Source organism: Ooceraea biroi, chromosome 7 (assembly GCF_003672135.1).
Source record: "Ooceraea biroi isolate clonal line C1 chromosome 7, Obir_v5.4, whole genome shotgun sequence".
Classification (NCBI taxonomy): Eukaryota; Metazoa; Arthropoda; class Insecta; order Hymenoptera; family Formicidae; genus Ooceraea; species Ooceraea biroi.
In genome coordinates, this window is record NC_039512.1 from 4,554,290 (window position 1) to 4,577,107 (window position 22,818).

The 22,818-nt window shown below is 36.3% G+C and overlaps 1 protein-coding gene across 4 annotated transcripts in view; it reads left to right on the forward strand.

Moving 5' to 3' along the window:
• The window catches only part of LOC105277534 (synaptotagmin-7), a 126,867-nt gene that overhangs the window by 28,661 nt on the left and 75,388 nt on the right, over window positions 1-22,818 (forward strand). For 2 of the 4 annotated variants that reach the window (XM_011335936.3, XM_011335941.3), the window contains one exon: window positions 15,863-16,107. In XM_011335936.3, coding sequence (XP_011334238.1) covers window positions 15,863-16,107 — 245 coding nt within the window. Of the gene's footprint in view, window positions 1-13,515; window positions 13,638-15,862; window positions 16,108-22,818 lie in introns of those variants that run through there. The other 2 variants (XM_011335934.2, XM_011335935.2) reach the window with 2 other exon arrangements.

The following is a 22,818-nucleotide window of genomic DNA, read 5'->3' on the forward strand; positions in this document are numbered from 1 at the left end:
TTATGCAGGGCTGATTTATATCGAAATGAATTATTTAGCATGTACCGCATGGGATATGATCCGGTTATGCTGGAGGATGAGTAAAGCGGTCAGCTCGAAATAAAATTACTTGACTTTCAGAGAACTTTCTATGCGAGAGATCGCTACGTCATGTACATATGTACATATATATGGACTGTAGGCATGTTGCAATAAGAAAGCCTCCTTCTGCAGAATCTGCAGAGCTCCTTGTCTTCTCTGAGCTTTAAATCACGTCGTTTCGCTAAGTAGAGATCATGAGAGTAGGCCGTCGTTGCTCGTCCGACGGTTTCCTCTCGTATTTCCTAGCGGTTTCTTCGCTGCGTTGAGTATAATCTAGATTGGTATCGATGACACGATTTCTTCCCGTCCAATGGCTTATACTCTCTTCCTGTGCACGAACACCAATCAGTTCAGTGGGTCCACACATTGACAAATCACCATTAAGAGAGGATAAATCTTGAAAGAATCCGAAAATCTACGAACAAAAATACGCGAAAAATCGGTAACACTTTCGTCAGATAACTGCTCGATGGATTTTCTGTTGAAAGACGGCAGTAAAGTCTGATTTACGGATTACAGTTGTAAAAAGTGTGATTTATGTATAGTGTAATAATTTACGAATGTCGATTTACGAACAAGTGTTCTTTAAAGTACGTGAAATATTTAAGAATTAGACGAAGAATTCTTATTTCTTTCTGTTTGTAATTTTCTTGTTTTTTATAAAAACTAATTGTAACAAAAAGTATATCATATCTATTTAAAATTACAGTTTCCTCGTTTGATTTTATTAAGCCCGAATAGACCGATACGTCTATTCGGTTATATAGTTTAATTTATTTTGAAACTTGATTATACACTAAAAGATATAAGCGCTGGAGTTTACTCGCATTTGTATTTCGTATTTCGTAGAATGTAAACGAGAATCGTTTATTATCGTAAATACATTGTAATAGGATAATGTAGAAATTTACATGCCGTATTTGTATAACATTAATTAGGTTATGGCTATGAATGCATTTACAATGCGTGTGTGTGTTTTGCATAGTACAATATACAATATAAATAGTTTGCTTTATACATTGTTGCAACTTTGAGGAATAATTTATTAATTAATTTTGTAATCGATGTGTGGAATATTCTCAATTTCAAAATGGTATTTATAGTCCTGCGATAGTAAGAATACATTTTGAAACAATATGCATGAAATGTAAGCAAAAGTTTGTGTAAGATTATTCATTTTTACTACTTACGTTTTAATTCTTTATGAGAAATATTTTCATAATTTATGTTTAATTGTTCATTTGTAATCAGGCAGCCGGCATTTTATGTATATATGTATATTTTATGTATATATTTTTTATTGCTTTTATTTTCAACTTTTTTTATTTTGATCGATACTTTATATTATATTATAAGTCATTTTAATATGTACATTTATACTTTTGGCAGAATTTTATGTGCTTGGCTAACTTTTTTTCACATTGTATAATTTATTATGTACTTTTAATTATCTTTTTAACTTTTACGAAATGTGATCATTATTACTGATTATTAAATATCAAATTTATTTGCATCAGGTACGTGTAGCTTACCTTATAAAGTAAATATGATGCATCGCGCTAAAAATGATTACGTAACGATCGCTCATGCCGCGGTACTAGACCAAATTCAGAATCAGGTACATCGCGTTCGCCGGACGTGTACTGAAAACAGGATCAAACGAGGTACTAATGCACACGAAGAATTTTCTGTCGCTTTACGCGGCTCAAAGGAGAGCTCGTTTCCTTCCACAAACTCTACATTCGGGATCCCCGTGTCTCCCCATCGATTAACGGAAACATTTCACTTGTCGCGCTAGAAACGCTTTGAAATTACGTAGCGCAAAGCAGAGGCGAGCGACTTTTTTCGCTGTAAAGCTTAAGCTCCCTTCATTAAAATCTCGACGCTTCCGATTGGTTGCTCCCACGAAACTGTGTACATTTATTCTCGGGATGATAGAGCTGTGCTTGACCTAATTTTGGTTCTTTTCATTTGAGCGCTTCGTCAATTATGAATACCATTTCTCCAGGTAGCCCTGTCCTCTTGTCTTCCTCTCCCAGTTTCACGTCATGTCAGAAAGGAAATTTCAGTCACTGCTGCTCTTCAGCCAACGCCCTGTCGTTATTTATTATTTGAACATGTATTGTTCGACGGAAAAACAGCTCATTCATACGGATTAATTAAAAGATAAGTAGTCGGATTTATAATCGTACGTTTCATTAAAATCTAGTCTTATTCCTTTATTAAGGCTTCCGCGCCCAGTGCGACCTCCCGAAGATTTTTATTTCTTTATTTTTTGGCAGAAAAAAATAGATTTTATAATTATAATAATTAAGTTTCACAAAAATTTAAAGTATTTTCTAACATAAAGGGCATACGTTTGCTCCGAGATAGGATAGATTCTCCGTCGGTTTTTCCAATATGACGGATTTACGAGATTTATCCTTCTGGCGGGACCTACGATGACGTATGCACTCTACCATGTAGCGATCATGCGTTCCTCAGTATCCGAGCTGTCGGGACACGGGATTCGTTTGATCGAATTTCTCGTCGGTATTATCCGCGACGATCGCCCGTTTACGTGCGCTTATGTATGTACACGCGAGTGTCTCGAAATAGGACACACAATGCGCAGGACTCATCGTCCCTTGAACTGCACATCCGCTTTAAAGGCACCAGCTGCGCCATAATACGTGCATGATTTTCGGCGTGGAGAATGGTCCGTCGTAGAATGGTTTTGTACGATGTGATTAATCCGTTCGACGCGAACAACAATGATCCATTGTACGTGTGTTTACGGCTTTAACGGTTCCGCCATAATTTCCGCAGTCATTTATCGGGACACTAAATAACTTTGCGGTTCATATTCGGCCACTGAAAGTATCGCTTAACTGCGGATTCCGTTTCGGAATCGAGGAGGAAATCATCATCATTACTCCTTCGCGCAGCCTCTTCGGAAGTGATAAGTATGCGACGCGTAACGAGGCTGCCGAAAATGCGCGCTTGACGTGATCTCATCATGTCGCGTCCACTGGGAAGTGATACGGTAAACGGAAAATCCATCGATCAGTCCCCGCGGGAAGACGGCACGAAGTTTTCAGCTTTTTAATGACACGTCAATCTCCCGTTCGCGCGCGCGATAGAAGAAGTAAACGTCAGCTTGCGCGACAGTCTTAATAGAGTACGGCTTCCCGAATGATGTTGCCTGCACTCTTTCGACTTTTATTGAGTAAAAATGAGCAAATACGGATAATAAATGCTACTTGATTAATAGCACGGGATATGAACTTAATAACGCACAAGTAAAAGAATTGCAGACATTATTCTCGTCGTTATTATACGGAGGAAAGACATACACGAAATGCGTACTTGAAAACAGAAGTAAAATTGTATTAGTTTTCGATGTGAAGGATATATTTTTCTTTTGAATTTTCTTTAAAGACTATCGTTGTAGTTTGGCGAACATGAGCATGATGTGTGGGTATGTGTGTGATGACTGAGAATGAGGATATCGTTACAACCAGATCCGCGGTGAAAAATAATGGAAATAATTTTTCTTCGCGATTTATTAAAATGTTCTATTTTAAGAAGGAAGTGAGTTCCACGGGCAATTAAGAAAATTCCACGGGTGCTGGTCACAACGGCGCGGAGTAACTGCAATAATTTTGCTGAAATGGTAAGGTAAAAAATTCAAATTGAAAGTTCTGCAAACTTCTAATTCGAATCCGCACATTCTTTTGCCTGCAGAAGAAACGTAATTGTCGCTCGTTATGAAATAAAGGAATAATATCTGCAATAATGTCTGACACGTTTCACGTAATATTTCTATCACTCAGTATTTGTTTAGAAGAATCAAATTGCACGTCGGGAAGAGAATTGTAAGGACGTTTTATTTTATTTAGTGGGAACGTGTGATGTTTCTCAAAACGCCAACGTTTGCTAAATCGCCACGCTAATCCGCCTCGAGAGGCGAAAGGATTCGCATACAATGGTACGGAATTGCTCACACTGAATAATGGAATGCGTAATATTTTTTTTTAATTTGCTGTGTGCAGATTGCGTATGCCGGATAGTCCTCTTCAACTAGGACAGCTGTTAAACCTGTGTTCAAATGTGCAAGCGTACTAACAACATTGCGATTTTTATTTCAACTATCCTCGTACAATGAAAATCTCAATTTTCGTTATTAAAATATTATATATTGAAATTCTAGAAAAATTGGAAATATTTTTTGGATTTTTATTTAAAATTGGATTTTTATTTAAAAAATGGTTTTCTTTAAAATATTATTATATGTAGATACCGTGCATAACAAGAATTTATGGAAAAAGAATATAAAATGAAAAATAGCTAAATAACTCTGAATATGCGAGAGTCATATAAATTATGAATTATAAAAAGTATTTATTCTTTTCACTATTGGATTTATCAGCGAAGATCATTGAAAAATGAGATATACTGTTTTGATTGTTGGACTATTATACAAGTTTAGCAAAACCATAAGGGATTTTTCGTTTATATGTTATCAATAAGAATGGAAAGTAATTTGAATAAGAATGAGGAAAGGAAGCACAGCAGTATATTACAGTATTAATAAAGACAGCGTATTTTAAATAATGATCAAATCTCACGCTCATCACTACATGGATTATTATAGTCATCTTTTCAGCTAAAGTTTGCTTGCTGACAAGCAACGAATCTAATTCCTTTTTAACCCTACCGGAAACGAGATAAATTCCTTGAAATTTAAATCTCTTGTGTAAAGCTCTTTTGCAGTCCGTCGTATAATTGGAAATAGGAAGTACACAATTTTTCATAATTTTTAAAGTATTTTTAATAATTTTATTTTACAAATAATTTTAATTTACAAACTAAAGAAAACGTTTTAATGATTTACTTGATTAACGATTTATTTGAATAATATTTTACTTTTAACACATATTCCATTACGGATGTTGAATGACTTTGATTAATAATTAAAAGTATTCGGGGCTTTGAAAAAATAGTGTGTTGCAAAAACTCCTAGCTAAAAATTCTACATTGATGTGGTATGTGACGTAAAAGCAAAACGCAATTTTATATATATTTATAGTGCTCAATTTGCGTTTTACGAGAAACTGAATTTAATTTATTGCATAATAATCACGTTCCATGAAACTCATAGAGATATGCACAGAACAAAATCGAATATCATACAATACAATAACAAAATTAAAATAATTACAATTTATGACATGCTTTGTGTTTGCAAGAGACATGTGCTGCTTACATTTTTCGTAATATCAAATTTACGCAAAAGCGAAATTATGTTTAAACATAACTGTACGATATTGTAACGAATTGAGTGGAATTTATTTTATCGGATGATACTGAAACGACATCTGCCCTGCTGCAGGTTTGCTTCCTGTTTCCCTGTATGCATTGGAAAATTATGACAATGTTAATCGGAGAAAATACATCGTGTGTCGATAATTTCGTAAGCGAGACGACTTATCTCCTGATTATGTCATATGACAATCGATTCTTGATTATTGATTTTCATGATCGCAGTCTACGAAATTATTATTATTATCTCAATAAATTACGCGCAAAGAGTTTTTCAATTTTCTAATGTTGATGCACGGGAAACCGGAACTCTGTCGATAACCATTTCTCTCGTAGAACAAATAAGCCAAGATGACGCGCTTCCTTTCGCCATTGCGAGATGGCGAGTGCGCTCATGCTGCATAAAACTTTTTCACAATCTATTTGCAAAAAATTTGCATAGTTGTATGAAGCGCATGCATATAAAAAACTTAATTAACTACATGTATAATAGATAGAACATACCAGTATGGCCTCTTTTATTCTGCTATCGAATTTAAAATTGCAAAAGGATAACTGTTTTAATGGATATCCTGAAATATCCTGCATACGAAAATGTAATTTCTACTCTACAGAAAATGAGAACATTGAGTGTTCAATATTTAAAGTTAGAACAATAGAATTCCATTGTTAGTTTTTTTATTAATCGTGAAACTCACAAATATTTAAAAACTTTAAATTGACGCTATTGAGTGGGAGAAAAGTGCGCTAACTTTTTCACCGATTGAATATTAATGTTTATCTTCTTTAATAAGATTAAGTAGGAAGTCGTTTTAAGGTAGCAACTTTCGTTTTATTCGTGCTATTAATTATTCTTTTTCTCTCTTGAAAGAGTCTACCTGCAGTAAAACGAAAGTAGAACTTTAGAAGAAAATAGTGACTCAATGTATCATATTTATGTAATTTTCTGGCGTTTATTCTATGATTTCTCGTAATGTATGGTAATATTATTCGACATTTATGTCCAAAGTAACTACTTATCCATCAAGGAATTTCCAAATTATTATCGAGTGAACGTGGATTACGTTCCATATATGTAACCTACGCATGAAATCCTATATCGAGTTATTGATGGTGTAATTTCAGTGTAGTGTACATTTACACTATTGTCTAGCAAAGTCTAAACACCATCAATCAGCCAATGTATGTCACACGTAGGTATGTCCAGATTTGATTGACTATCCATTTATTATATCACTGTTGTTAAAAATTCATGTTGCGTGGCTGTCCATTTTAGCCGGCAGAGTATCCAGCTTTTTCCACGACCTTAATTTCGCTTCGCGGTTTTTATTTGTGATTGTTACGTCATTCTCGCGAGTAAAATCATGCCACTACGGATTTAATTTGACCGCTAAATTGTTGGAGTTCCATTTGAGAAAGAGTTTCGGAGTTCCGCATTATGTATACCTCATTAACTTGCACTTTACTGTAGGACTGTAATTAAGCATGATATAAATTTAATTGAGTTGGATTATAGGTTCGCTGCGCCCCAAAGAATTAGTAGTTTTATTGTATCGAAGTGCGCGTAGTAGTTCTCTTTCTCTCTCTCTTTCCCATGATTACTAATGAAAATCCGCGATCGATCTTCCGATAACATCAAGATTCGATTTTAAATCAGACAATGTTACAATTATTAATACATTCGTAATGTTATTTATAACATGACGTAATAAAAAAAGGATTATAATAAAGCAATGTATGTCATTTTGTCGAAGTTAACAATATATTGATAATTTTTGTAACGCAGGAACTTATAACTAGGAAAATAAATAGAATACGTCTTTGGACTATACAACAGAAAAAGCAACAATCAAAGCATAATGTATTATTCACTAGTATAGATAAACTCGAATTACTCACGCATACGTTCATTAAAAGCTTGGTTTCATTTGCTCTAAACATCAATTATAAAATAGTGCGCAAAGATAATAATTTATCAAATACACGCTCACACACACATATATATTACGTCATAATAATTTATTTTACTATACGTACAATCAGTCTGCGGGTGCGACATTAGCGTGACTATTAAAAAAACAATTAACAGTGATAGGCACAAAATAATACAAAAGCTATTTTACATTAACTAATAATAAAACAACGTTAACATCGAGAATAATTAAATTAGAGAATGTGATTACATTAGCTTATGTAAAAAATCAATATCAATTGTAATCATATTTTAGCAATGTAATCCGCGATCGTTCTCGGCTGATTAAAATGAGGAATTGAAATAGGGCGTTATAGATTGCAGGAGATAAAGCAAACTTTAATAGGTCAACCCTTCGTACAAATTCGGCTGCAGTGTTACACTCCGCTCGGTGTACATGCTGAAGACAGTGCAGCACTAAAGTTTCAGTCATGATTTTTGGTCACGCTACGTTCGTCTCACATGTTAAACGGTAATATATTACATCACGTTGCTCGTATGGTTATCGATGCTGATGTCGAATATTTAAATATGGATGGAACATGACCAAAAATTTTAAGTAGCTTTAAGTTACGTGATACATCATACGGAGTTTAACTTTCCGCGGGTTGTTTTCACGGTCACGTTAATATTATTGAAAACGCGGGATGAATTGTAATTTTTTACGTGAAGCTACATAATAAATTCAAGTTTACAAGTTACTAAAATATAATAAACCTGAATCGGAATATGTTGAAATTGATCATGTAAAAATGTAACTTGATCTTATGAAGGTCTCTTTAATTTTCATATCCAAAATAGGCTTATCCGAGAAGATTTTTAATTATAAATAACTGAAGACGAAGCGTTTTCTATATTCTCATTGAGAACGTAAATAAGCAAATTTTTCGTAATTTAAGCGGATAAATTATCTTTTCACAATTTTAAGCCTAACTGTTCATCAAATTTACGAATTTTAACGTAATAGCTAACGGAAAGAAAGACTGTCTCTAAATTCTCAAGTTATTATATAAGTAATTAAAAAAGAAGAAAGGAGAAATTCTTGCAAATTTCGGATTATTTATTCTGTTATATTATAATTTTTAACGATGACGTTATTTTAATATCCGCAAGTTTTTCCCTCCTCTTCAAAAACAATTTTCTATTTCCGTTCTCGGATTCGTCGAGGAAAAAAGAAGAAGACACACCTACGAGACATTCTGTCACGTCCAACATTTCCCTTTATGATTGCAATATCTTGAAATTTGACGGTTCCCTCTCTGTTATATTTGGGATCCATCAGTTCCACTCAGCACGCTCTGGTGATCCTCGTTAGCATACGTACGCTTCATACGCGAAGGTGGCAATCGCGTAATTGCCTTTTCGGTAGCGTGCGCGCAACCGAACGGTCGGGCTAGCGAACGGGGGATGAAATTCTCAGTTGCGTGGGTCACGGGGTAACGCACGGGGCAACAACTGGTTCGGCGCTGGCGCTTCCGAGTGCGCACGAGGGTATCCGGAGAACGCCGAATCATCCCTCGAGTTCTCCGTGATACGTTCCCCGCATTCGGTGAACGGAGTGCGCGGCAGACGGAGAGCACCGGGTGGACGAGGACGGACAGCCCGGGGTGCAAGAAGGGCGAGAGGTGGGGGTGGTAGAAGGAAGGGAAATTGGGTGAGAGCGAACGGGGGTAGATAGCGTGTGCTATGATCGAGCGGCGGCGGCGAGGAGATAGAGGGGGAGCGTTCTGCGCGTTTGTTGTCCTTAAGAACACCGACGGTGCCGCCGCGCGTTTCCTCCCCGGTATTTTTTTTGCCACCTCGGAGTAACAGGGGTGCGCTGTCGGTGCGTGCGATCTGCTGCGAAGTGCTGGCATCTGCGCTACACGTTCGGTTCCACGTAACTCCCCCGGTGTTCTCTTCTCGGTGCGAGTATGTAACACGCGCGCGCATGTGCGTGTACGTGTATGCCGCTGCAGATACGGATCTGCTTCTACCTCTGTGTGCCTGTGTATGTGTGGGTGTATCTCTGTATGCGTGTGCGAGCAAAAGCACGAGCAAGATGTGACGTTACAACGTCGTATTTACAGTCATGCGTTAGCTGGTTCCGAACCAGCAGTAGTAGTGATTGATGCAGCGCGCGATCCGTTTCGCCGCCTCTGATAAAACGCCCGTCGGAAGTTTCCCCCTAAACCGGTGCGAGTTAATCACGTCGTTAAATCGCGCGTCACCGACGGAATCGGTTGATTTTTCTCCAGCAGCGGACGCTTGGCGCGAAACGAGCACTCCTAACGGCGGTGCACTTTAATTGGCTCGCCAGCCCCGTTCCTGGCGTTTCGCCAGAAACCGCGGTGGGTAGGCCAGCCGAGGGGAAATTTGGCAAAATGATCGTCGGACGCGCTCGAGCAAATAATTGCCCTCGAATGCATAATTCTGTGCACTTTTTTCCTTCGCGGGAACGAAGTTGCAAAGAGCAAGAAGTGTTGGAGCTCCACCGATAGCGTTCCTTTTGCTAGTGTGATAGATGCATGAGCTATAAAAAATATCTATGTTATTTAGGAATTCGTGGCTTGGCGTACAAAAATCTTTACATTCAATTTTCTAGATGCTCTAACATCTTTTCTTTTATTAAAATAATAAGTGCAGACTGTAAACATATGTTTTTCCAAAATTTTAGTAGAAAAAGTCGATACGCGATAGATAAAACCATATAAATGCATATAAAGCATTCTCAGGGGTTGCTCTTTACTGTCAGCATAACAATGTTTCTAAAAATATGGCCTTTAGAGAATTGTTGCAATTAGAACATAACTTTTTAAAGAATATATTATATAATCTGTATTCCATTTCAATTCTGTGATTCTCCATAATTTTTTTATTACACTAGCGGCATTGATGTTATAAAAAATTATTTCAACTCTTTTCAATTATTAGAATTTTGAAAATGTTGAACGTTAGCTCATTTTTACTCACTTCCAAACTTTATGAAGATGCCATATAAAGGAGTTCTCGACTTTTAGCTATAAAACTTCCAATGACAATTCGAGTACAGGTATATACGGGTATCCGTTATACACTAGGGAAATCACTGTTCGTCGCAGTTTACTCATGCCACTTGGGATATCATATACGGATATCAATAATCATAAATTCTCATACGTCCAATTTTCTTTGTATTTGTTGTCACAAATTGCACAAAAAACCGATTAAGCGTTTGTTAAATGCAATGAATCTATCAACGTTGCTGAAAATTTTTGTCAATTACTGATACTGATTGTTTGTTGCAAATGACAATCTTTGGAAATAATGATATCAAAATCCGCTTTTTTATAAACGTTAAAATTATATAAAATTGATTAAAGTTCAATCAATTTTGATTTACGGAGGAGCAATTAAATCTGAGAATGACTCTACATGCAGTAAAACAATTAAGGGTATGCAGTTTAAATTAATAGTATGAGATACTGTTTATCTTACTTAATATCCTCTTTTGATTTAAAAAATTTTAATGTAAGATCTTAAGTTTTTAAAAATATAGGTATTAAATGTCATTTCCTTTCAGTAAATACCGCATGTGCGGGCAATCATTGGCTTGACGGATAATCCAACAGCCGTAATCTTCATAGCGTAACTTTAATTGGGGTTGAATCTTAACTTACCCTTATTCTCGTGGCGGAATGCCAAGAATTGCGTTGGAATGATTTACGGAAGGAAAATCTCGCTTACGCGCTGCACGTAATCTATTTTTATCGGTAATTTATTTTCGTTCCGGTGATTATTATCCCGCTCCTTGACGGCTCATTAAAAGCAACGAATTGCTTTCACATCAAGAATTATGGTCTTCCTGTAAGCATTACCGGGAGTTTGAGTTATAGAACGTTGTCTGTTCGATTGTTCGCTGAGAAAGTAATTCTGACGTGCAATTTGCATTACTGATTACAACGGATGAGATAAAAAGGAAGAACATGACTCTTAATGGATTAATTAAGTCCTTGTAAAAATAATTTCTGTAATTGCAACCTGCAAATGTATTATGGAAAAATTTGCACGTCGAAACATACACAATGACGAATTTGTAATAAATAAGGGAAAAACAGAAGTCTCGGATGAAAGTGTAAAGTTATATTAAAGCTGCTTATATGAGTTTACATTTGCAAATACTTTTGCAAAGCAGCATTTGCACTAATTGATGTTTCATATTCATTACCGTCGTAATCATTCTTCGCGAAGATTAATTTTGACCATCTCATTTAACGTTGGACATTAATCTCGGATGACTTCGTTGCTCGTCTTCAGATTTAATTAATAAATATGGCATTTTTCGTGTGCTGCAATTATCTTCAATTTTTTCTGCATTCTATTAGTTCTAATTGCATTTTATTTAAAACATCTGTGTTTAATTCATAACAATTTAAGTCTAAAAGTTTTAAGTTGAACTGAATTTCTCCGAGTTACAATATACGCCATCGTTGTCACAAATGGACATTACAAAACTTTTCCCAATCTGTGTCAAAGTAGCTATATTACTTTTCAACAATTAACGGTAGTTTCGTAACAATATCTATTTATGTTACGACATTAAAGTTTTCGCGAGCCTGCAGGTTGGTTTAGAGTTTTCTTTTTAGGGTCCATCCCTCTTTTCAAGACATAACTTAATTAATTAATACTTTTTGCTTTATTCTCTCATTCTCACAAGTATTATAAATATTTAAAATATTCTGTATACAGGGTGAGGCACCTAAAACAGGCCACCTGAATATCTCGGCTGTTATTGGTGATAGAAAAAAATGTGTCAGACCAAACTTGCATGGTTTCGAGGGACACATAATTTGTTCTAAATAATTTTTTATTAGGTGGACGCGTAGAGGTCATATGAAGGTCAACTTCTTTTTTTTAAATGGTATGTTTTTTTACGTACCATCTAGTAGAGGGTTTGAAGATGCGCACATTGATCTACGGGTCAAAATCATTCAAATCACTGAAGGCTACAATTTCTAAGTGCTAGAACATTTGCATTTCTGAGTTTACGGTATTTTCAATAGCAGAGAACTCTAGGCAATATAAAAAATATAGATATCAACAATTCAGAACTTCTCGGAAAAGAAAAAATTTCTAACGGCTAGAACTTTTTCATTTCCGAATTTACGGTATTTTCAATAGCAGAGAACTCTAGGCAATATAAAAAATAATGATAACAACAACTCAGAACTTCGCGGAAAAAGAAAAAATTTCTAAGGGCTAGAACATTTTCATTTCTGAGTTTACAGTATTTTTAATAGCAGAGAACTCTAGGCAATATAAAGTAAATTATTTTCCCTTGCAGTTGGCCTTCAGTGACCTTGAATGATTTTGACCCGTAGATCAATGTGCGCATCTTCAAACCCTCTACTAGATGGTACGTAAAAAAACCATATACCATTTAAAAAAACGAAGTTGACCTTCATATGACTCTACGCGTCCACCTAATAAAAAACTATTTAGAACAAATTATGTGTCCCTCGAAACCATGCAAGTTTGGTCTGACACATTGTTTTCTATCACCAATAACAGCCGAGATATTCAGGTGGCCTGTTTTAGGTGCCTCACCCTGTGTATATATATATATATATATATATATATATATATATTTTATATATATATATATATATAAAATAAAATGTATAAAAGAAAATGTTTTATATCATATTATATTTTACATTTGTTTACATTTATTTCACCACGTATTATACATATTTAGGTTTACATTACACAAGATAGAAGGATAAATTACAGTGGCAAACGGTTTAATTCACCTGGAGTGAGATGACATTTAGACAGAGGTACATCATCAGGCAAAATGAAGTAAAGTTTGTGAAAGTTTTCAAACCACGTAAAGAACTTGCTAAACAAGAAAAATGTAACTTTCAAGAGCTGTTTACGCAGGCTTGTTTATGGTGATATATCTCTTTATATATTTAAATATTAAGATTATATATATGAGTTATGTCACGAAGGGCGGTACCGTCTCGGTTGTCAAATATTCTACGATATGTACGCCCCTGGGATGATAACTCTGAGTCCATCCTGCATAAATTAGTGTGGTAATGGGGCTTAGACCGAGTGCTTTCTGGCGAAGTCGCAGAGCCTCAACCAGCTTGTTGACGTAGGTGAAACTTTCGCTAACAAAAACTGTGTCTCTAATACCGCAAAGAGGGAAAACATGGTGTATATGGGACTTGCGGGCCAGTACTTCTCGGAGTTGGATCCAAATTTCAATGGCCCTCCTAGAGCAGTGGATCCAGCTGTTCGTGCCCGCAAACTTGTAAGTAACAAACGTGCGAATGTTCATTTTTTGGTGTAATTACAATTTCCAACGTGTGAATAGTAACACTGGTTTTAGGAGTTCCTCTCGCAGTGAATTTTTTCCGCAGGTTTTGTATGTTTTTTGTCATAATTAGTATATAGATGAAAATTATGAGGATTTACTCGAGGGGCGAAACAGCATAATTTTTAACTTTTCGCGTTGCATATTTGCGTATGATACAATTTTCAATTTTGTACGTGGGCGGATTTGTTTTAATTCGCTTCAGCTCAGCGTAATTTTGTATAACGAAATGAGATTGCCATGTACCTTAATCCTTTGCAGTTACATTTAATATATATATATATATATATATATAATTCTTTTTAGTTAATCCAAGTGAACACATATTTTGCTCTATAGCTCTTTTTATCACACTGCGTATATGGTGTTTTTACAGTCATTTGCGTTAATAATAAGTTTTTGTCGGCTTAATTCATATTAATAAAAACTCTACTATTGTGTAAGCAGAAATATTATAAAATATTATGAAAAAGTGAAGTGCAAGTCGCGTTTCTTTCATTTATGAATCTCTTATGTACTTTTTCTACGATTTGTAAGTTTATAGCGAAACATTGATAATATTTAATGTTACATCGAGATAGTAAAGCATTTTCTATCCCGCATAATTACGCATCACGCAATATTGGCTTGATACTGAACAGTTGTCACATGATGCATAGAACACGGCATAATCGACTAGCTTTCAGCGGACGAAGAGGCTGATTACGATCGTTGCGCGTGTTTAAAATGACCGAACGGCTATCATTGATTAGTCGTTGTTAGAACGTCCGTGTTGTCTGTACTCGCTAACTAAACGTTTCATCGGTAGCTAATCGCGTTTCAATAGAACGCGTGATGTAACAGATTCAAATAATATCCTTGGCGAAAAACGTTTTTCATTCTAGAGCGCGCCTAGTTACATTCGCTTCCAAAGCACGTCCAGAGCCGTAACGTTAATGAGCCCGGACTATATTGCATCGTTATTCCAGATCTCCTCTCCCTTCGTGTTAAACGTTTGTCAGCGTCTCTGCGTAAGTTAGATTACATCGTTGCCGTTTTAATCGACGTCGCTCGTAATCGTGAAACGTACCAAAGCGTGGAATCGACAGGTTCCGATTGATTTATTTCAGATGATCGATTTGTTTCTACTATTACTTAGAGCTGCGCCCAAAGCACGCGTTTACACCGAGTACAAAAAAAAATTTTTTAAATAAAGAAAATAAACGCCTGTGATATTTGTAAGCAATATTTATGAATAATCCGTATGATTCGCGCGCCATTCGATTCAGTTTCAATATGCGTTTTTGCATTCCCATATATCGCGTGACGCGTAGCATGTAGATCAAACATAGACATTCAGAAATATCCCAATCGGTCCGCATCGACATCGATCGGCGTGACGCGTTTTTATTTCGGACGTGGTTGATCCATGATCGCGCGCGGCTTGGGATTTGGCCGGCATAGCTCGCGTGCACGTGTAGATATCCCGAATTGCCACGGGTGAATTTCGTCCGTTCATGGAATGACAGAATGGTTTATCTCATGGGCGTAACGTCTACCGTGCGCAATGCCGTCTCGACCCACCGAGTCGGGGTGGTTACAAGTATAGACCACTGTTAAGGTGTACTATTGACCGGGCCCGCCTTGGCTGCAACCAAGGCTCGTCGTATACTCGACGCGCGAAGTCGACGAATGAATTTTTCGGACGTGCCCGACCATGCCAAGTCATTGTGACCTGGGAAAAACGTACGTTCTCGTCGCCGACATCGCCGTTGTCGTCAAAGCCCACTCTACGATTGGTTCCCGAAAAATCCCGTCTCTCGGCAGGGCTATCATCCGGGCTACACTGCGTCGTTACTTTTGATAAGGGTCGAAAGTCTTGGAATTGTTCTCTCATATCGCGAACCGAGAATAATGCGTTATTTTTTATGTTATATCTGAAATTGATTTGCAAGAGTCATTAAGATTTATCACTCTTATAGCGTCGATTTATAAAATTGATTTATAAAATTAGTATAATTTATATGATATAAAATCAATCACTGATTAATTCGTCAGAATGATTTTCTTTGTAGAAAAGTTTCGAGGAAAGCAGCCGACTAAGAAAGGGATAACGAAAATGCGAGGGATGTCATATATGAATGCAGTTTGCTTCAATTGATGTGTCTTCTTGTGCGTTCCAGATGGGAATGGGACGCCGTGACGTCATACTGACAGCAGTTTTTGGAACAGTTGGTGCTCTCGCAATTCTACTAGGACTTGCATTGGCAATGTGGCTATATCTTCGTGCCAGGAAGTCCAAACAGCGGGACAACGATCTCGAGGATCAGAATGAAAACGGCGACGGTTCGAATCAACAGCAGCAGCCGACTAAGAAGAACGGCTTTCTAAACCTGAAGACACCTCTCATCAGCACAAAGGCTCTTGGGTAAGTGCCTCTTGTTCATCTCCAGACAAACTGAAATAAAGTTGAGTGACTAAAGTTGAGCAGAATTGCTCAACGAATGTCGATTCTATTCTATTCGAGTATAAAATCGTTTTTTTTTTTTCAAAATCAATTTTTTCGAAAAAATTTTTTCTTTTTTTTGATAAAAATCATTAATTTGATTTTTTGATTCCACATCGAAAAAAATAATTATATAAAGAATATAAAGAAATATTTATATAAAGAATTTTGATAAAAAATATAAAGAGAATACAAATCATGATTGTTCTGCTTGCGCAACATGCATGCTTCTATGTTGCTTTATTCGAAATTATTAAGAAATATACAAATTTTTGTATATTTGTAATTTTTATATAACAATGTATCTCTAATTTGACTAAGAATATCATTAATTTCGAGCTATGTATTTTTACGATTGAGAACGTTGTTCGTTCTATTACACAAAATCATTAGCACTGTCTGTGTCGTGTCGGTTTCATAGCTTCAGTAGGCACACAATAAGTATAATACTTTATAGGAGTTTAATCAAATGTTCAATTTAAATAAAACTCTGATTATGACGAAAATATCAAGTTTTTATGTGATCAAGTATTTTATGTGATCCTTGCTGTAATTTACATGCATAAAACACAGTTTATCGTTGAACATTAAAGCACCCTTCGCACCAAAGTATCATCCGAAGTAGTATCATCCGAAATTGGTCAGACAGTAAAAGTACCGGCAGATGGGCTGCCTATGGCTGCTTACAACTGCCGGTAATCTTGCCGGTAAAATTCTACGTTATCGGCGAGAGAATATTATTGCAAGCTCTTTCAAGCTTGCAAGCCTACTCTTATCACGATCCAGATCGTAGGAATCTGTAAATGTGTTATATCAATAGGACATTATTGGCAGACGTCATCTTATCGCCAATTGATACTCAAAATTTCTGGGTCATTTATTAGATTATTACCGTGACAGTTGTTAGTGCTTTATAGCTTCATACATATAGTCTATATATAGGGGACACCATATTCAATATTTAATATGTCAAAGATCAAGTAAAGTTAGCTGTTGTCATACTATGCGCGTTTCTGAACATTATTCTGAAGATTTTTGATACAATGTAACTTTGCAAATTACACGTCAAGACTAATACATATTTTCCACATTTGTTTAACGATAAATAGTTGTATAATTATGTTTTAATTTAACGTACAAAATATATAAGCGTATTTCTTATATGATCGTTTGAATATGTATAACTTTTTAACTTTTATTATTAAACTCTTAAAAGTTTAATAATAGTACTACAGATGCATTAAGATTTTTATATTAACGTTTATATTTTTATTAACTACAGTTTTTAACAACCAACTGTCAATTAAAGATATTATAAAATTTGAATTTTGGCATTTAAAAGTATTTAACATATGGACATGAATTTATCTCTCAAGCTTGGTGTGCTTTTATAATAAGTGCTTTGTAATAAGCACTTCAAATACCATAAATAAAGAGCAAGGTTTTTTAGGTGTTTTTCAACGCGTACAATACATGTACAACATCTGGAATAATCGTTAACAAGCCATTCACGTAACGTGCTTTTTATAGGTACTTCAACTTTCCTGTTTGCTCCTCTCGTAGAAATAAGATACGTATGATATTATTGAACGTAATTGAACGTAATGATTGACAAGCATAGAATTGTCATCTTTCTATGATATCACTGGGTAACAATAAACCATTCAGTCTTCAAGCGTACTATACATATTTAATACATATCGACATCCGTAGAAACATATAAAAAATTTGAGGTTTTATGACAATTATCTAAAAATTGCAGCATTTTATAACAAAGGTGTGACGATTAAAGATAATATATTTATTAATTTTATATTTATATTTATATTATTAATATATTATATTTTACTTGAACATAAAACGAAGTTGTAGCTGCAGTGTGTCAATTGCAAAAAACAAATTTTTATTGGTTATATCGGATTGTATATAAAATCAATCGCAGATTGTCGAACACAGAAATAGATACGGGAATTGAAACATACTAATCATATCAATGATTCAGTTATTAAGAAATTTGCATGAAGATGAGACTGGGAAGCTCGGAACAACGAAACATTCCATGACAGAAGGCAAAAACAATAGAGACAGCAATGTACAATTTTGAATGTCCGTTGAATGGCCATCGTGAGAATGTATAATCCCAAATGTGTGTGCATATTCTATATGTATAGAAATGCGTTGTGACGTTATATTCTCATGCTTTTCAATGTGAATTGCGATGAAACGAAACGCCACACGAATAGCTCGGAGGTATTCTGTATAAAAGCATCGTGCGCCGAAAAAGCAGAAATTGTTTTTGAAATGTTATGATCATATACAACTCAGTGGTTGATAAATAACAATCAACAACAATGCTTCTTTTTGCGAAGCGTGATCCAATACGGATAATTTGTATTGTCCAAATTGCGATATTATTGCATACACATGTTCGCCTTCGTTGTAAAGGAGAAAAACATCGTGCAAAGCTTACAGCTGCAGGGGATTAATTCTAGAATCATACAGTGAATTAATGTCCGCAATTTTCCATGTTTTTTTCAATCATTCATATTCATGAACGGAAAATGCGGATGGCGGTAATACATAATTCGACATCGCGCAAGATAGTTCGACTGTAGGGAAATCAAGGGAACACACTGATATATCCGTGCAGTGCAAATAGCGTAGTGCATTAATATTTCGACGAAGTTTGGATGTTACAATTGTTAGCGTCGGATCCCCGCGGAGGGCTCAAACTTACGGCGAACATTATGCACCGACGTATATCGTCGAATTTATCGTTTCACGCCTAAATTGACGCGCGTTCAAGTCCAATGGAGATAGCCGAGACTTTTGCAAGCTCGCGGCACTTTCGATTCGGAATTCACGAAATTCTTTCGCTTTCGGCATAAGAATTAATTTGTGCAATCGTGTGACCTGTGAAACGCGCCAGTCATTGGGGAAATGCATGGCCGCTTCGCCATTCGCGAAAATGAAAACGTCAACAGCCGCGCGTTCGCATCGGGCAAACTTTTTCCGCGACAGAACGGCCGAATAGTTCGGCATTCAGCAACGTTGAATGGGAAACAAGTCCCTTCCACCGACCGCGACTGCTTTATTGGACGAATTTGTCATTTTTTCCTTTTTCTCCTCTCTATTCTCTTGTTTTTTTCTCTGCCAACCTGTTCGCCGCGCGGGTATCGCGTGAGCGTGGGAAATGTGTGATCGCATGTAGCGTGAGTTACATGCACGCGCGAGACCACGTCATGTTCTCGAATCTATCGACTCGCTTCTTTCTGAAATAGGCCTGCAGCGCGTTCCGATAGTTCCGTGAGTTGTTCGCAACAATCGCGAAAGCCTGCGATGTTCGCCGTCTTGTATCGTCACCCTCGTTTCGAAACACCGACCCCACAAAGAAGACTTATAGGCCCGCTTCATCGACGTTTACGTCGATACGATCGAACTTTGCGATCCTGGTGAGCTCGTGGTCGCGTAATTTTGCGATCCCAAAATTAATCACCACTGCTGTTCGGTATTTAATCCTGCTCTCAAGTTGGAAGGCTCCTCGCTTTTCTCATTTTTTACCTCCACTTGACTGACATGGACGAGACGTTAGTCGATTCTGCTGATAAATTGCAAGCTTTTTGTACTTTTTAATAAGCCACTTCGGGAACGCGTGTTGGTAGGAATTTGTGTTAAATTCTTCGTTAAATTCTCAGTCGTATCAAAAGAATTAAAGTCAAAAATTTAGTCATGTTTTTGCAAATATCTTGCCTCGTTATTTGATGTTAATGTCTGTTATTCTGTTGTTGTTCTCGAGTTCTGCTCGCATTGAGGTAAACACGATTATCTTAATCGCTTTATTCAGCATCTGACCCGTGGTGCACATGGATTATAGACCTCGAATACGATTCGAATACGTTTTACATGGAAGATAAATTCGGACCACGCGAAAACGTTAAAGTATCGATCGCACTTCCATCTTGGTTAACATTATGTACATAGATGGAAATGTTTGTGAAACACGATACTTTCGGTCTGCGATAAACTTCAATAATTTCCACAACGTTACTTTAAGTCAAGTACTTGATTAGTATATTGCATGTGCCTATAAATAATTTCCATTCTCGTTTGATACATCTTATTCGAAATAGCGCAACGCTATGTACGAAAACTTAGTCTGCTGTTCTTTTTGCGTATTTTTCAAACTACTTGGGCACCTGGTACCTTAGAACAGTGGATTACGTGGGCACTTTACGAGAAAGATTACTCCCGGCTGACCAAGCATGTGGCTACTCCATTTTCCGCTTTCATTTTGTGTGTATGTGTGTGTGTTACGTGCCTTTTAAATTCTTATGTAGAGAATTCTGAAAAAAGGTCCTGTCCATAGCAGAGCTTGGTTACGTGGAGAATTTTCAGGATTTTTACGCTGCAAGGGCTCTCGTAAGTATTATACATATAATACTTACGAGAACCATGACTCTCGATAAATATTATATAATAGTTGTCGATGTATTCAACAGCATTTTGCCAAGTTGCAAAGTTGGATCGGGATGAGGATAATCGTGATGCCGAGATGTTGCATGCGCGTAATAGCGGATATAATTAAAAGCAGTTAGCTGAAACGTTAGTTCAATTAATCGAAGAGCAACAGCGATAAATTGTTTTGGAATGAAGCCGTACAAATTGGCGCGGCGGGTGGTTAATTTAAACGCGTTTTAATCGACGCGATCACATCCACCTTGCGCTCAGCGGGAAATGGCAAACGTTCTAATAAAAAGTAACAAAGTAATTAACATCGATTAACATCCAAACGATCTTATCGCGTCTGTCCGTTACCCAGTATTACATCGTATCGCGCTGTTACTGTGCACCTTGCCCGAAGATAAGGGCACCGTCTTCGGGAAATTGCCGTAGAAATGACTGCAATTAATTACGGGAAACTTATTTTCATCTTGCGACAGACCGTTTGAGCCAATTGACCGTTTAACCGAAGCCAATAAACGATGCACCAATAAAAAAAATTTGCGTACCGTTTGACGTAAAAAAGTAAATCAGAATTGATTAAATTTACAGTACTCTCTTATGGAAAGTGCATCAGTTGATTAAATTTGTTGAACATATATTTTTTATACGTTATAGCTTGAATCGGTTGATTGACGTTGATATCGTGAAACGCTTTTTGATACGATTGCACTAAAACCACATGAATTTTCTACTTGTATAATATTTGCACGAGGATGCACATCCCTCTTGTTCTTCGAGAATGTTCGTCGTTGTCACCTGGCCCCGATATTTGACTTTTATCTTTTATTCGGAATCTTCTTTATTTACTTTCATGCTTCTCGGTCTTCATCGTTTATTTACTTTCGTCCTTTTTTTGGTCTTCAATCGTCTTTTTGTTTCTCTCTTTCTTTTTTTTCTCTGTCCTTTTTCCCCTTTCGACTGTCCGCTGGATTCCTATTGTCGACCGATCGATATGCAAGTATAAGGGAGTAAAAGAGGGGCAGCACGAGCGTAAGAGAGAAGAAGCAAGAATGGAGAAAGAGAGGCGACGTAAAAGACGCGAAGCAAGCAGTAGAATAGACAGACAGCTGCCATACTTACAGATCGTTATCGAGGTTTTAGAAAATCTCCGGGATAATAAAACGCGTGGGAAATTTTCCCGTAGTAAAAAGCTGAATAGGGAATATTACTTTCAGCTCGTAACGGCGTACATTCGTTCTCGCTGTAATGCGCTATTTACAGTGCGGATAACGCATAATATCACGGTTATAAAACGATATATCGAGAAAACTCAGTAAACAAGGTGCATTTAGTTAAAGCATCGTTAATAATCGAAGGCATGGAAACGAATATTGCGGCGTTTTCGTTCTGGATTCAACAGCTAATGAAATAAAATTATTTATGAGGCAAAAATAAGCTTGTTTGTACTTGAGATTGCATAAAAGGATTATTAAGAATTTGCAGTATGTTGTTTTTGGGTAAAATTTGATTAAATTTCTTCTTAAAATCTTAAAATAATCATATCAGAGAACATTCCTGACAGTTGCGACAAGTTATTTTCCACGTTATTTATGTTAGTCCTTGCTTTATTTTCTTTTTCATGAAATCACGTATTCTGGAATTAAAGAAATTCAGTCTGCATGGAACAGGTACGAAACCGATTTTACTCGGAAGGAAGGTTTTGCTTAAGGTCAAAGATACGACTCCTTCGGGAAAAGGACAAAATGTTTTTGCTTGAAATAGAAACGGCTGGTTCTTGGCAATAGTGGAATATCCTTGTTGAAAAGGGAAAATGTTGCTTTTTTTAAAGCAGAATTAAAAGATTAAGCAGATTACTTTATTAGTTTCTGTATTAATATTAATGAGAAATATGGCATGCACGCGTTTCTTTTCAAAAAGAATTTTGTATATTAAGGATGAAATATTTTTGGAAGAAAGAGTAAATACTCTATGTAATGTCAAATGTACTTTATGATGGTTCAAAGCGTTTCTACTTTTAAACTCTAAACGGAATCTATGATGTCATATTACATCATACTCTTCAAAACGTTTTTGCTTTTTTATAAAACATGTTAGATTGCATTTCACCACATTTTAAAAGGCTTTTGTTTTTCCATTTACAACAAGTGTCCAATGGTTTTAATAGGCTTT